General features: G+C 36.4%; 1 protein-coding gene across 2 annotated transcripts in view; it reads left to right on the plus strand.

Moving 5' to 3' along the window:
- UCHL5 (ubiquitin C-terminal hydrolase L5) overlaps positions 1-16,253 on the plus strand; it is a 39,188-nt gene that overhangs the window by 15,615 nt on the left and 7,320 nt on the right. Inside the window, exons 4-9 of one of the 2 annotated variants that reach the window (XM_004438998.3) lie at positions 5,103-5,228; positions 5,311-5,372; positions 5,450-5,580; positions 7,413-7,476; positions 13,408-13,510; positions 14,362-14,475. In XM_004438998.3, coding sequence (XP_004439055.1) covers positions 5,103-5,228; positions 5,311-5,372; positions 5,450-5,580; positions 7,413-7,476; positions 13,408-13,510; positions 14,362-14,475 — 600 coding nt within the window. The remainder of the gene's footprint in view (positions 1-5,102; positions 5,229-5,310; positions 5,373-5,449; positions 5,581-7,412; positions 7,477-13,407; positions 13,511-14,361; positions 14,476-16,253) is intronic. The other variant, XM_014794143.2, reaches the window with a different exon arrangement.

Below are 16,253 nucleotides of genomic sequence, written 5' to 3' on the forward strand. Positions count from 1 at the left end.
CAGCTCTGAGCTAACATCTATTGCCAGTCCTCCTCCTTTTTTTTTCCCCCAAAGCCCCAGTAGATAGTTGTATGTCATAGTTGCACATCCTTCTAGTTGCTGTATGTGGGACGCGGCCTCAGCATGGCCGGAGAAGCGGTGCGTCAGTGCACACCCGGGATCCAACCCGGGCCGCCAGTAGCGGAGCGTGTGCACTTAACTGCTGAGCCACGGGGCGGGCCCAGCTCTTCTTTTTGATTTGTAGGACTTGTTTGTATATTCTTGATGCTGCTTCTCCAAGTCGGCACCTTAATTGTTTCACCTTTTCTGGGCGTCTTTTGGTGAATAGAAGTTTGTATTTTAGAGCCAGTGCTTTTTGGATCTTGTTTAGCAAATTATCTGTCTGACGTTGTGCACGGTATTTACCTATGTATTTAAAGTTTAACTGTTGACACCTGTGTGCATAAGTCATCGTATATCCTGTGAGGTAGGGGTTCAATTTTATCTTTTTCCATACAAATCTCCATTTTTTTCCTAGTCTCGTTTATTGAACATTTGTTCTTTTCCCTGTTTATCTGACATGTCACCTCTTTTATATACCAAAGTTCCATAACTGTGTGTGTGTGTGTGTTTTCAGGACTGTACCCCTTTCCACTGATCGGTTTGTCTCTGTGCCAATGCCACACTGTCTTAATTCCTTTTATTTCTTCATAATTTCTGGTATCTAATAGGTCATGTCTCCCCTCCCTGCTCTTTTTCAGAAATACCCTTGCTACTCTTGGCCCTCTGTTCTTCATGTAAATTTGAGTCATCTTATCAGGTGGTATGAAAAATTCAGTTGGAATTTTGACTGGAATAGCATTGAATATATGTATCAATTTGGGGAGAATTTATATCTTCATGATATTAGAACATAGTATGTATCTCTATTTAGATCTTCTTTATTATCTTTAATATGTTGCATAATTTTCTCAGTAGAGGTCTTTTATGTCTTTTGTTAGATTTAACCTAATTAACCACTGCTTCAGGTTATAGTTAAACCTATTCAGGCTACTTATTTCTTCTTGACCTGGTTCTGGTAAGATATTTTTTTCGAAATTTCTCAATTTTAGCTTAAGTTTACAAACTTGTTTCACGTGGTTGTTATTAGTATTCCCCTGTTCTTTTTAATCTTATTTTATTTTTAGTTATGTTCCTGACTCCTGGAATTCTGACTAGCATATTAGTGAGATGGTGGTTTTATTTACTCCACTAATCGATCACCCTTTATTATTTCATACTTGCATTAGGGGAGCAACCAGCTGATCTCGTTTCTGTTTTCAGCCACCTGTTTACAGTCCTTCCTATAAATTGTCTTAAACTGGATTTTTCTGAAGCACTATATGTATTATGTTATTTCCCTATTAAAAATCTCTTATTCCTAGAGTAAACTACTAATTGCCCAAGGTCGGCGATTTATGAGGTGACGACTGCCCTCCGGGCTACGACTGCGACCATATTAATACAAAGCACTATGCTCCATGTCTCTTGAACACAGCATCTTACTTGGTTCCTTGGTTCATAGCCTTCTCACTTCCTAGAATGAGTTTCCTTCTCTGTTCTCTAGGTCCTATAAGCTTTCAAGCTCTATGAACATTTCACATTCATAGAGAAACCCTCTCTGGTACTCCAGACGATTTCTTCCTTCATTAGTTTGCATTTCTTATCATCTTTCTCTTGTGTGTCTTTCCTCCTAAATTCTTCACAGGCAGGGCATTTATCTTATACTTTCTTTTTTTCTTAGTATCACCTTCCCTTTAGGAACCAACAGTTTGATTATCAACCCTTCTTTCCTTGACTATTAATAAACATTAAGAATTTATTAATTTATCTTATAGCTGTGACTCAGTGAAGATGGAGTATAATTTAGAATGTGGTACTTTAAGCTGTTTTAGTAGTAGTCCTCTGGGCATCACATTCTTTTGCATAAACGATGAAAAGGAGTTATTCTCTAGTCCAGGGGTTGCAGAGTCAGTGGCTGTGGGATCGGGTTGGCAACGTGTGTGTGAGAATCGAGTTGTGTGAGAAGTGGGAGTGGAGGAGCATGGATGCACTGGAGAATATGTGTGCCCTTTCACAGGGATTCAAACCACATTCTTAAGGTTCTGGGCCAGCCCTGCTTCTGACCTCTTGCTCTGGCCTTGTTTCTGTTGTCGAGCTCTACTACTGTATTTAAAAATGTGTTAAAAGCCGGAGTATATAATAGAACACTCAAGATAAGTTAAAGATGTAAAAAGTTGGGAACTATATAGATAATTTATACTGCAGTGAATTTTTTGTGACATGAGCTGAAGTTGAAGTTCTCCCAAATAGATGCATATAAGGTGATTTTTATCTGAATTTCATGAGGTCAGAGGACCACACCTCTTTTTTTTTTTTTGTGAGAACTTGTTTCTTTCTTTCCTTTTTTTTTTTTTGGTGAGGGAGATCAGCCCTGAGCTAATATCCGATGCTGATCCTCCTCTTTTTTTTTGTGGAGGAAGATTGGCCCTGAGCTAACATCTGTGCCCATCTTCCTCTAGTTTATATGGGACGCCACCACAGCATGGCGTGACAAGCAGTGCGTAGGTGCGCGCCTGCGATCTGAACCCACAAACCCCGGGCCGCCAAAGCAGAGTGCACGCGCTTAACTGCTTGCGCCACCGGGCTGGCCCCACACCCGACTTCTTCACTGTATGTTCAGCATTTCTCACAATGTCTGGCACACAGTAAAGAAATGAATGGCCGTGTGCTATTCAAGGTTTTTTTTTTGGTAATTCTGTGCTATATATAGCATAACCACTTGGTGGCGCTGAACTCATTTTAAAACCTGAAGAGGTATTTTTATACCCACACACACCATAATTACTATTTACACACACACACAATAAGCTGTAATAAATCATGGGCAGTGTAAATCATTATTAACAGAGGAAGAGAAATATCAGTAACCACAGGATTCTTTTTTTTTTTAAACTGCTTTATTCAAAGATAATTGATATACAAAAAACTGCACATATTTAGTATATACAATTTGAGTTTGGCAGGAGTTTTTTTCTAATTCTTTAAAACAAATTTCTGAAGTGATGGATTACAGATTTGAAGTTCATAGATCGTAGGAATGTTTGATGGTGTTCTCTGCCATAGCCTCAGCATCTAGCCTAGCATTGGGGACATATTATGTCTTTAATGTGTCATAATTTTGAAGGAATGTGTGAATGAGTATAAATTTTAACTTCTTCTAACTGCACTCCTACCAGCACATCTCCAGATAATTTTGGCTCAAGATAAGGGAGCACTAAGTCTTACAGAGTTTTAGTTAACCACCTTTCTCAAGTCTCCTTTAATCATTAAAATTTTTTATCCAAATTTACTAAAAAACTGATTCAGATCAAAATATGTATTAAAAGAAAGCAGCAGCACTATTAATTGGATTCTAGATCTCCTGTTACTTTCCCTAATTTGACAATTATAAGATAGTTTTGAGTACAAAATATTATGAGAGAAGAATTACAGAAGGCTGGTGGGATCATTGTATTTGCTTGAGATTTGGGAGTAAGAGAGTGTTCCATAATGGAGAAAGCAGTCTTTTCAAGGAATTTTTCAAACATACTGAGTCAAAAGTGTAAGAACTATGGATATTCAGGAAAGACCTCAGAAGCCTCTGACAACATGGCAAGTAGAGGAGTGTAAGAATTAAAGAGGGAAGATAATCGAAAATTGTTCTGAAATCAAGCAGGGTGTAAATAGTTTACCAAATTGTAAAATCATAAGTGAATTAGCATTTTTGGAAAGACTCTAATTAGAAAATGGTATTTAGATACCATGCAGTAACAAAATATAGCAATAGGACTAAGGTGTATTATTAAAATCATTTACCAAGTTCAACCCTGCAGTTAACCTTGCTGGTGCTCACACTGATCACCTGAGGTCATTTCCAGCTCTGTGATCTCAACACTGGGTAGGTGCCATAGGGAGTGTGGAAGATTATGACACATTAAAGACATAATATGTCTCCAATGCTAGGCTAGATGCTGAGGCTATGGCAGAGAACACCATCAAACATTCCTAGGATCTATGAACTTGAAATCTGTAATCCGTCACTTCAGAATTTTTTTTTAAAGAATTAGAAAAAAACTGCCAAACTCAAACTGTATACACTAAATATGTGCAGTTTTTTGTATATCAGTTATATTTGAATAAAGCAGTTTTTAACTTGTCCCTCAGTAGGTTATAATCTTGTTGGAGACACAACATATATATGTACAGAGCCAGCGTAGCATGGTGGCTAAGTGCACAAATTCGAGAACCAGACTGTCTGCCTCATGCTTAGCTCTGTGCCCTTTGGGCAAGTTACTTAACCTCTTCATGCCTGAACTTCCACAAATGTAAAATGAGGATAATAACAGTACTCCTTCTTCATAGGTTGTTGAGAGGATTAAAAGAATGAATACTTGTGAAGTGCCTAGAAGAATACCTGGCACATAGTAAGGGCTGTCTAAATGTTTTCTCCTCTGACTAGAATGCAAGGTCCACATAATTTGGTAAATAAACAGTTAGCAGCTAGATGACAGCACTGTAGAGGCTGTATATGATTGAGTTGAAATATATGTGGACAATATATACCCTTTTTAGGCAGTCAAATGAGGGTAGAAACTAATACAAATTGTTAGATAATTTCTCTAAAAGCCACGTAGGTGAGTTGGAGCTTGTGCTGGGTACTGAAGTATGGGTTGAATTTGGATAGGTAGAAGTGAGTTTAGGAGGAAGGGAAGGGGAGGGAGGACAAGCTCTGTTGCTTAGTCAGCTGTTTTAGATCAGGAAAGATTGGTCTTGTTACCCTAACGGGATTGGTTTCACAGATGTTATGAGTTCATTTGATTTATTTGGTTTCCTAGAATCTGCAACTCCAGAATTGCAGCAAATTCCTGAAAGTAGATTAGAATGGAAATTAAACATATTTATTATTATGTTTATTCTAAGAGTGTATGAAATAAAAATTAAAACGATTAACTTTATTCATATTTAGGGAGTTATTGTCACCAGTTGAAAGCTGCTTTTTTTTTTAAACAAATTGATAATATCTTTGTTTTTATATTTTATAGGTAATTAATAATGCTTGCGCTACTCAAGCCATAGTAAGTGTGTTACTGAACTGTACCCATCAAGATGTCCATTTAGGAGAGACATTATCAGAATTTAAGGAATTTTCACAAAGTTTTGATGCAGCTGTGAGTATAATCTTATTATTCCTAAAATACTTTATTTGTGGTAGTTCTTATTTTAATAGTTTACTTTAAAAAATTATTTTAGATGAAAGGTTTGGCACTGAGCAATTCAGATGTGATTCGACAAGTACACAACAGTTTCGCCAGGTAAAGAGACTTTATGTTAAATAAATACTGTTTCTTTTTTGCTTGTTTGTCTCTTACTGTTTTTCTCTTCACTGTAGACAGCAAATGTTTGAATTTGATGCGAAGACATCAGCAAAAGAAGAAGATGCTTTTCACTTTGTCAGTTATGTTCCTGTTAATGGAAGACTATATGAATTAGATGGATTAAGAGAAGGACCGATTGATTTAGGTAATGTGGTTCCTTTTCTGGTATTTCAGCTTTGACAAGGAAAAAAAGATTGGGTGTTCACCCTAGTTTTAGCCACAGTGCTGCTTAAATTTTGAAGGGGTAGGTGACTACAAGGTAGTATAACATCATGAAGCCTTTTAGCTCTTCAGTAGTTTATGAAATTAAATAACAGATAGGAGGGACATGTTGACTACTGTAGTTCAATTGGGACCTTTAATTTTTTTCCTAAGAGTTTTTTTTTTTTTTTTTGGCGGAAGATTGACCCTACGTTAACATCTGTTGCCAGTCTTCCTCTTTTTTTCCTCCCCAAAGCCCCAGTACATAGTTGTGTATCATAGTTGTCGAGTTTAGCTCTTCTATATGGGACATCGCCCCAGCATGGCTTGATGAGTGGTGAGTAGGTCTGCGCCCAGGATCCGAACCAGTGAACCCCAGGCCGCCAAAGTGGAACGTGCAAACTTAACCACTACACCACCGGGCTGGCCTGTAAGAGAATTTTTTTTTTTAACCCGTGGGTTACATCGTTTGTTTTTTATTTTCCAGTTAACTTTTAAAAACTACTTCTTTTAGTGAACTTATTTTTGTCATTTTTAACCTACTGATAAGGGATAGTAAGCATTTCTTATCATCATCTTGTATTAAAATATTTTCATTTGGAATTGGATCATTCAGAATCACTTTAATTCAGTGTTTAACAATTTATAAAAATATTTTTCTTCAAAGTTTCTATTTAAATAGCGCGTTAATGTGCTGTCATCCTTTGTGCCCAAGGATAGATTTGTCCTGGTTCCACTCCGTCTCTAACCTTGAGTAAAAATGATAAATGGTTATCAAGGTAGAGGGTACAATGGTGGTTCTGATATGGTAGTAAAATAATAGGCCCACAAAAGAATTTTAACTCCTTATTTTTTACCTCATTAAGTTTTCTTTTTTTTTGGGTATATTTTTAAGACCAACAAAACCTGTCTTAAATGAATCTAATGTTGTTTGCTATTCATAAAACTTTTAGATTTAAAAAAATTTAACATAGTTTCATTTTGTTTTTACTTTTTGACCATGCTCCGTGTATAGAACCAAAGGTTTATCTCGTGCAGATTTACGTTACCTCTATGTTAAAAAATATTTATTTTTTCTATGTCTGTTACAGAAAATTAATAGAATGTTCTTTCAAGTCTGTAGAAGTTGATCTTCTCTAGTTTGGTGGTTGATCTGATCTGTGTGTTTTCTCTGTTGGCTTTTGTCTGGTCAGCCATTCTCTGTTCATTAGAGCCATCAAATATAAAAGAAGAAAAAGATAAAGCAGAACAGCCAGTTTTGCTATATAGTGGTGTCTGTGCTAAAATTAATGGTGAAAAAGAGGATTAAAACAACTGGGTAAAACTGGTTTTGCATTATGTGTGGATTTCAGTTTTTTATTTTATAGTTACGATGGTGGGGAGTCAGACAGATAAGGGATTGTATCCTTATTTTGCCACTAACATGTGGGCTGGTTTTTCTTAGCTCTCAGTTTCATCATCTGTAAAACGAAGGTAATTATCCTTATTTCACAGAGTTGTGAGTTTTGGTGAGATAACTCCCTAATTCATTACTCTCTCAAATATTTGTTCAGCACCTACGAAGTGACACAATAATGTGGCAATGCAAATTATGCTGATGCTCTTTCCCCTTACCATTACTAAGAAAATAAGAAATGAATCTTAATAGTTATACCAAAAGGATTTTTACTATTCTGAATTTGCTAGAATATTTATAAAAGGAGATATTTTGGACCAAACTTTTGCAATGTTAATGTTGATTTTATTTGATTTAAATGCTTTTAAATTTCTTTCTAGGTGCATGCAATCAAGATGACTGGATCAGCGCAGTGAGGCCAGTCATAGAAAAAAGGATACAAAAGTAAATGCTCAGCTAATCTCATTGGCATAACGTTCTGGTTTTTAAACAATTTTTTTTAACTTTTATTGTTATTTTAGCAATGCTTTTTGAACATCTACTTTTGATTGGGTTAATGTGTTCAGGAAATCTATTTCAGGATATCTCTAAATTCTACGTACTAATGTCATGTTGTCTTTATACAAGTTAAACATGCAGGTCTTCATTAAGTTAGATATTTTGTACAGTTATTTTGTAGAGTTTTGTTTTTGTGCATCTATTTTTTATTAAATTAAAATTTTTATTTGGAGATAATTATATATTCACATTCAGTTTTAAAAATAATACAGAGAGATCCTGTGTTTCCATTACCCTGCAAAGGTAACATCTTACAAAACTGTAGTACAAATGTCACAGCCAGGATATTGACATTGATATAGTCAAGATACAGAATAATTCCATCATCAAAAGGATTCCTCATGTTGCCCTTTTATAGCCACAACCACTTACCTCGCCTGCTGCCACACCCCCATCCGTGATTCCTAATTTTATAATTTTTGTCGTTTAAAGAATATTATATAAATGCAATCATACAACTTGTAACCTTTTCGGATTGACTTCTTTCACTCAGCATAATTCTCTGGGGATTCGTTCAGGTTGTTAAGTGTGTTGGTAGTTCATTCTTTTCTGTCAATGGGTAGTAATCTGTGATATGGATATACCGTTCTTTTGCCCATTCACCCGTTGAAGGACATCTGGGTTGTTTCCAGTTTTTGGCTATTATGGATAAAGCTGCAGTAAATATTTGTGTACAGATTTTTGTGTGAACCTAAGTTTTCATTTCTTTGGGATAAATGCCCAGGAGTGCCATTGCTGAGTCATATGGTAAATGCATATTTAATTTTTCTAAGAAACCGCCAAACTCTTTTCTAGAGTGGCTGTACCATTTTACATCCCCACCAGCAGTGTATGAGTAATCCAGTTTCTCCATATCCTTACTGGCATTTGGTTTTGTCAAAATTTTTTATTTTAGCCATTCTGATAGGTGAGTAGTGATATTTCATTGTAGTTTTAATCTACATTTCCCTAATGACTAATGATGCTGAAAATCTTTTCATGCCTTTTGTCTATTTTGTAATTGGATTGTTTATTTTTTGACCGTTGAGCCTTGACGTTCTTTTTTTTTTTTTTTTTTTGTGAGGAAGATCAGCCCTGAGCTAACATCCATGCTAATCCTCCTCTTTTTGCTGAGGAAGACTGGCTCTGAGCTAACATCTATTACCAATCCTCCTCCTTTTTTTTTTTTTTACCCCCAAAGCCCCAGTAGATGGTTGTATGTCATCGTTGCACATCCTTCTAGTTGCTGTATGTGGGACACGGCCTCAGCATGGCTGGACAAGCGGTGCCTCGGTGCGCACCCGGGATCTGAACCTGGGCCACCAGTAGCGGAGCACGAGCACTTAACTGCTAAGCCACGGGGCCGGCCCTTGACGTTCTTTACATACTCTAGATATTACTATTCCTTCATCAGACATGTTGCCTGCAAATATTCCCTCCCAGTCTGTAAACCATCCCCTCATCCTCCCAACATGATCTTACATAGAGCAAAAGCTCTTAGTCCCAGTGAAGTCCGATTTATCAATCTTTCCCACTATGAATTGTAGTTTTGTTGTCAAATCTAAAAATTCTCTGACTAGCCCTAGAGCCCAAAGATTTTCTCCTTTTTTATGAAAGGTTTATAGTTTAATGTTTTACATTTAAGTCTGTGATCTATTTTGAGTTAATGTATGTGGTGTGAAGTTAAGTCAAAGTTCATTTTTTTGCCTCTGCATGTCCAGTTACTCTAGCACCATTTATTGAAAAGGCTATCCTTCCTCCACTGAATTACTCCTGCACCCTTGTAAAAAACCAGTTGGACATATTTGGGTGGGTGTATTTCTGAGTTCACCGTTCTGTCCCCTTGATCTTTCTGTCTGCTGCCAGTGCTACAGTCTTGATTACTGTAGCTAGATTGTAAGTCTTGAAATCAGGTGGACTGATGCCTCAACTTTATTCTTTCTCTTCAAAATTGTTTTAGCTATTATAGTTCCTCTGCCTTCCCATATAAATTTTAGTATAATCTTCTATGTCTACAAAAATTCTTGCTGGGATTTTAATAGAAATTGTGTCAAACATTTATATTAATTTGAGAATTGGTATCTTTACTATGTTGTGTCTTCCAGCCCATGAACATGGTATGTCTGTCCATTTACTTAGATCTTTTCTAATTTCTTTTATCAGCATTTTGTAGTTTTTAGCATATGAGTCCTAATACGTGTTTTGTCAGATTTGTATCCAAACACTTCGTATTCTTTTGAGTGGTTACAAATGATCTGTGTTTTCACTTTTGATTTCCATGTAATCATTGTTAGTGTATAAAAATACAGTTGATTTTTTTCTTTATTTTGCATCCTCCGACCTTGCTAAACTCACCCACCTTAAGAGAAGGAAAATGTATTGTGCTTACCCATGGTTTTACTTTTTCCATTGTTCTTCCTTCCTGACATTCCAGAACTCCTTCTTTTATCATTTCCTGTCTCTTAGAAAACTTCCCTTAGCCTTCTTTTAGGGTAGGTCTGCTGTCAGCTGAGTCCTAATTTTTCTTCATCTCAGAATGTGTTGATGTGCATTTCATTCCGGAAGGATCTTTTCACTGTGTATAGAATTCTGCATTGACAGTCTTTTCTTTCAGTGCTTGAAAAATATTATGCCACTCCCTCTGGCCCCCGTGGTTCTGATGATAAATCCACTGTTCAAACTGTGTTGCCGTATGGATGTGGTGGTGTTTCTCTCATAATTTTTTCTTTGTCTTTAGTTTTCATAAATTTGAGTATGGTGAGTCTTGGTGTGAATTTCTTGTGTTTATCCTATTTGGGATTTGCTAAGCTTTGTGAATCTGTGGGTTTATGTCTCTTGTCGGATTTGGGAAGTTTTAGCCCTTATATCTTGAAATACATTTTCAGCCTCACCTTCTTTCTCCACCCCTTCCAGGACTCCAGTGACACGAATGGTAGATCTTTTGCTTTAGTCTCACAGGTCCCTGAGGCTCTCTTCATTTTTTTTTTTTTTTTTTTTTGCTGGAGAAGATTCACCCTAGGCTAACATCCACTGCCAGTCTTCCTCTTTTTGTATGTGAGCCACCACCACAGCATGGCCACTGACAGACGAGTGGTGTAGGTCTGTTCCTGGGAACTGAGCCTGGGCCACCGAAGCGGAGTGTGCCAGACTTAACCACTAGGCCACTGGGGCTGGCCTTCTTCAATTTTTGTTTTTTCATTCTGTTTTCTCTGTTCTCTCTGGTTCGTTTAGGTAATTTCTATTGTCCTCTCTTCCATTTCACTGATTCTTTCCTCTGTCTCCTCCATTCTGCTGTTGAGCTCATCCATTGGGCCTTTTTATTATTGTCTATCTCAATTGTAAAATTTCGTTTGGTTCTTTTTTATATCTTCTGTTTCTTTGCTGAAACTGTCTGCTTTTCTTTTGTTTCCAACGTGTTCATAATTGCTCATTGATTCGTTTTATGATGGCTGTTTTAAAATCTTTCTCAGTTAATTCTAACATCTGCCATCTCACTATCTACTGAGTGTCTTTTTCATTCAAATTGAGATTTTCATGATTTTTAATATGACGAGTGATTATTGATTGAAACCTGGACATTTTGGGCATTTAATAATAAGACTCTGGTATTTAGAACTTCTGTTTTAGCTGGTTTTTATGGGCACTGCTGTGGCAGGGTAAATCAGGATGCTGCCTTATTGCTGCCAGGTGGAAGTAGAAGTCCAGGTTCCCCACTCCACCTGCATTGACACGTGAGGTGGGAAGGGTTCCTTGTTACTGCTGGGCGGGGGTGGGTGGTCTGGTCTCCAATAGGGCTTCCACTGATACTGCCCTGACTGGGGGAGTGTAGGAGTGCGCTGTTACTGCTCTCTACATGGCTCCACTGATACCAAAGTGGGGGAGGCTTCTTCACCACGGGATGGTAATGACCTCCCATCATTATCATTACTGCCTGCAGGGATGAAAGTCCCAGCCTACTTAGCCTTTTCTGACACCAACCCGGCTGCCTTGGCGTTACAGCCTGGTGAGGGTGGAAGTCTAGGCTCCCTATTTAGCCTTTGCTGGTGGCTAGGGTTGGGGCCACAGATTTCTCAGTTGTGTTTGGCTGTGGTAGAGTTGTTATTGTCTAAAAGTTTTCTGTCCCATGAGGTTGCTCCTTTCCTGTTTGGATAGACAGAGCAGACTTTTGTTGGCACTTTTTTGCCTGTGCTTGTTGGCATTCCTTGGTTGCTGGCTTCTTTAGCTCCGTGTCTGGGAGATATAAGGCAGAAAGGTAACCCAGGAAGTTCACCACTGTGTCATTCTTGGGTCCTGCTTCCCTAGTTGTCTGCCTTCTCTCTGCCTTTCAGAATTTTTGTGTTTTTCTTTTTTTTCTTTTTTTTAATGTATATTATGTCCAGGTTTTTAGTTTAATATTTTCTTAGTGGGAGGAATAGGGAAATGGAAGTCCCACAAGTAGAGTTTTAAGAACAACATTTTTATATAGTTTAAAGCATTGTAGTTATATTGGGCCATATTCTTTCCAGTGAATAGAACTATGTATGAGAAACTCGTGCAGGTGAACTAATGCAAAAACAGGCTTACATTTTCTTTATGTTTTCATCTTGATGAAGAACCAATTATATAATGTTATGGATAATTTTTCTAATGTCCATCCCTACTATAAACATGCTTATACTATGAGATGTTTCATTGGTATCAGAGTAGTGAAAATAAACAGCATTCAGAAATTTTACAGCAGGATATACATTAATAAAATATTAATATTATATTAATATATTTTACATATTTATATGTAATATAAAGTATAAGTGAAATATTAAAAATAGATACTACATCATGACTTGGAAAAAAGCATATATGTAGTAAAGTATAAGTGAAATATTAAAAATGCATTAATTAAAAATAGAAACTACATCATGACTTGGAAAAAAGTGTCTAGTAAGGAGTATAGTTAATTACCATCAAGATACCAGTTTAATTAATTTAACAAATGTGAGGTCTTAATTATTTTTTCTCAGATCCTATGTAAATGATAGTCACCATATTTCTTATAAAAGTATGAGAACTGATGAAAATATTTTTTATTGTAAATGCTTAAGAAGTACTAACTTTATTTTAGAACATTTAAAAAGTATTTGTGAGGGGGCCGGCCCAGTGGCGCAAGTGGTTAAGTGCACGTGTTCCTCTGCGGTGGCCTGGAGTTCTCCAGTTTGGATCCCGGGTGCACACCGATGCACCACTTGGCAAGCCATGCTGTGGCGGTGTCCCATATAAAGTGGAGGAAGATGAGGCACAGATGTTAGCCCAGGGCCAGTCTTCCTCAGCAAAAAAAAGAGGAGGAATGGCAGATGTTAGCAGAGGGCTGATCTTCCTCACAAAAAAAAAAAATTGTGATTGATGAAATTTAGCTATTTTTGTTGCTACAGTTGTACTCTTTCATATATAAAAGCTTTTTTTTTTTTTTTTGGTGAGGAAGATTGGCCCTGAGCTAACATCTGGTGCCAATCCTCTTTTTGCCTGAGAAAGATTGTCACTGAGCTAACATCTGTGCCCATCTTCCTCTACTTTATATATGGGATGCCACCACAGCATGGCTGGTTGAGCAGTGTGTAGGTCCACGCCCAGGATCTGAACTCACAAACCCCAGGCCACCGAAGCAGAGCGCACAAACTTAACTGCTACGCCACCAGACCAGCCCCATAAAAGCTTTTTTAAAAATATCAATTTTTATCATTAGCCAATTGATAGATTTATCTGTGTTTACCCCAGAGAATTACTGGAGTAATCACAATAGATTATCTTGATTGTAATAGTGCTACAATTCTTTATTACATTATAAATTTAACTTTTTTTTAGGTACAGTGAAGGTGAAATTCGGTTTAACTTAATGGCCATTGTGTCTGACAGAAAAATGATATATGAACAGAAGATAGCAGAGCTGCAAAGACAGCTTGCTGAGGTTTGTGGCCATGTTGTTAAGTACAAAGTGCTAGCTTAGTTATTCTCTCAGGGAAAGTATTTACTTTCCTTTCCTTCTTTCTTTCCTTCGTTTTTTCAAAAAATATAGATTTAACCAAGTGTCCTGAGTGGTGGTGAAGAGAATACACTCTGGAGTCAGGCTGCCTAGATTCAGCTCCTGGCTTTGCCGCTTAGTGGGCATGTGAATTTGAGTATATTTCTTTGTGCCTCAGTTTCTTTATGTAAAATGAGGATAATAGCATTTACCTTATAAGATTGTTGTGAGGATTAACTGAGATAATATATGCGAACCGCTTAAAACAGTGACTGACAGTACATGCTAAATAAGTGTTAGCAATGAACTATTTACTGTAATTTCATTATGTAATTAAGCAAGTTAGAATATATTTCTCACAGAATTAATTGGGCGCATTTAGATTCACATGTAATCTTTACTAGCCTTCATGATTGATTATCTTTCTGTAGTAAATATGATTGGAGAAGAGATTTGGTCATAGGCAAAGACCTTGTTTACATTCCTTTGATCACATTCTCTTAAGAGTATATTTAAGGAAATTTATTTTATAGCTGACCAGAAGATTATAGCAATACAGTATATTACAGTATAGATTGTTTTTAGGTAAAAATTCATATGTATTAGTCTAGAACATGGAAGTATGGAAGGTACTACTTAGGGCTTTTATCCTTTAATATTGCAGTTATTAGGCTGGTATTCTGTCACCAATATTGAGTTAAAATTTGAAAAGAACTGTACTGTGTTTATTATTTTAAAATATTCTGGACTTAAGCCTCAATCATTAGGGTGTACTATTTCTTTTCCTTTCCCCTAAGGAGGAACCCATGGATACAGATCAGGGTAATAATATGTTAAGTGCTATTCAGTCGGAAGTTGCCAAAAATCAGATGCTTATCGAAGAAGAAGTACAGAAATTAAAAAGATATAAGGTATTTTTTTATTTATTCCTTTAATGTTTTAATGTAGAGTGGTGTATTTTGACATGAAGGTATGTTGGATGCTTGTTTTTCCCTTATTGTTTACTAGCTTTCAGAATAGTGAGTTGATTCTCTGGCACCCTACAGAGGTAACTAGTGAGGTTTCTTTCTTTTTTCTTTTTTTTTAAGTATTATTACAAACAGATTTTTAACCTATTTGATGCTTCAGTTCAATGCAGTTATTATTGATGCTCAGATTATCCCATCTTTGGCTATTTGGAGCCACTTCAAGCTGTTTCCTAAGTCCTTTTGACAGGACTCTCTCATCTTTGATAGCTTCCTGGCTTTCTGGTATGACAAGATGTTTCAGACTCATCTTGTACATTTCCTGCTTCAGACTTGGAATCAGCCATTTTTCCAAGAAGGCCCGTTTGGTGGGAAATGGTATTTGGAAATCACTATCTGGATGTTCAGGGTGCTCAGTAATACTGATTGGTCGTATTTCTAGGCCTTTTCAGAGTTAAGAAATACTTTTTATTTTTGAAGAGAAAATACAATGTGAATTCATATTAATACTCAAATTTAGGATTAAAGGGTTTTATACTTGAGGTTAAGCACCTGCATTTTTTCTCTTAAGCTGCAAGTCTTGGTCCCTAACAACATTAACATAATTACGTATTTGCTTTGTGCTCTATGTATATCATATGTGTGTATAAGTAAATAATTACTTATTTGCTTTATGCTATATATGTAGGTATAATATATATGTATATGTATATAAAAAAGTTCAGAATAACAATACCAGTAGTGTTAATAACAACTGGAAAGTTTATTTTTTCCTTAGGACATATCCCATTTTGAATGTACAATCAAATTACTGTGTTTTTAAATTCATGTGAAAAAATTTTCTCTTGATGTATTTCTGTCACCAGTTTGATATGCAGCTGGGTTCATTTGTTTTATTTTGCTTTCCAATTTTTTAGATTTTTTAAAAATTTTGATTTAATTTTAGTTACATTAAGCATAATTCAGAGTAAAATATAAAGCAAGACTATTTTTAATAATGTCATTCTTCTTAACTTGAAATCTGTCTGATAAGCTTTTTTCAGAGAGAGTGTAAAGAGTGAAAGAAACTTAGAATTTTGTATGACTTTGGAAATGGTACTTATGTCCTTTGTCACGTAGGTCACAGTAGAAAAAGCGTTGTTATTCATTTGAAGCTCAATTGAAAGCAAGGATTGTCCTTTTTATTGCTCACTAGTATCAGCATGGTGCTTTGCATCATACTTGATAATCAAGAAGGGATTGTTACAATAAACGGACCTTGGACTAGTAGGATTTCTTGGGGTGGAGGTGGTAGGGGCTGGCTCCAGAGCATGCCAGGCAGGAAGGAGGAGGGCCGAGTTCATGGAGACAGGCAAGTAAGGCGTGAAAGCTTCAGTGTTTATCTTCCATTTCACACGATATAAAAACATAGCTGCCTATCATTTACGTATTCTTATGCAGGGTTATTACATAATTAACTAATTTTTAATATTTGCCTAAAATAAAACACAAAGTAAGTTTTCAGAATCTTTCCCTGCTACGTTGTTGAGAATGCTTTGTTCAAAAAACGGTAAAGTGATTCTCATATTGATATAAAAGGAACGTGTTAAGATTTTATTTAATTCATTAAGTAATTGAGGGAAGCTGTAAGATGTCACATAGTTCAAATGAGAACTCAAGGTCAAATTTATATGAAGTAAAGGAATGTAGATGAATTTGCAAAAGATGGAAACTGTGTTTTCTGC

This window comes from Ceratotherium simum, chromosome 36 (assembly GCF_057802395.1).
Source record: "Ceratotherium simum simum isolate JZ-2026a chromosome 36, ASM5780239v1, whole genome shotgun sequence".
Lineage (NCBI taxonomy): Eukaryota > Metazoa > Chordata > Mammalia > Perissodactyla > Rhinocerotidae > Ceratotherium > Ceratotherium simum.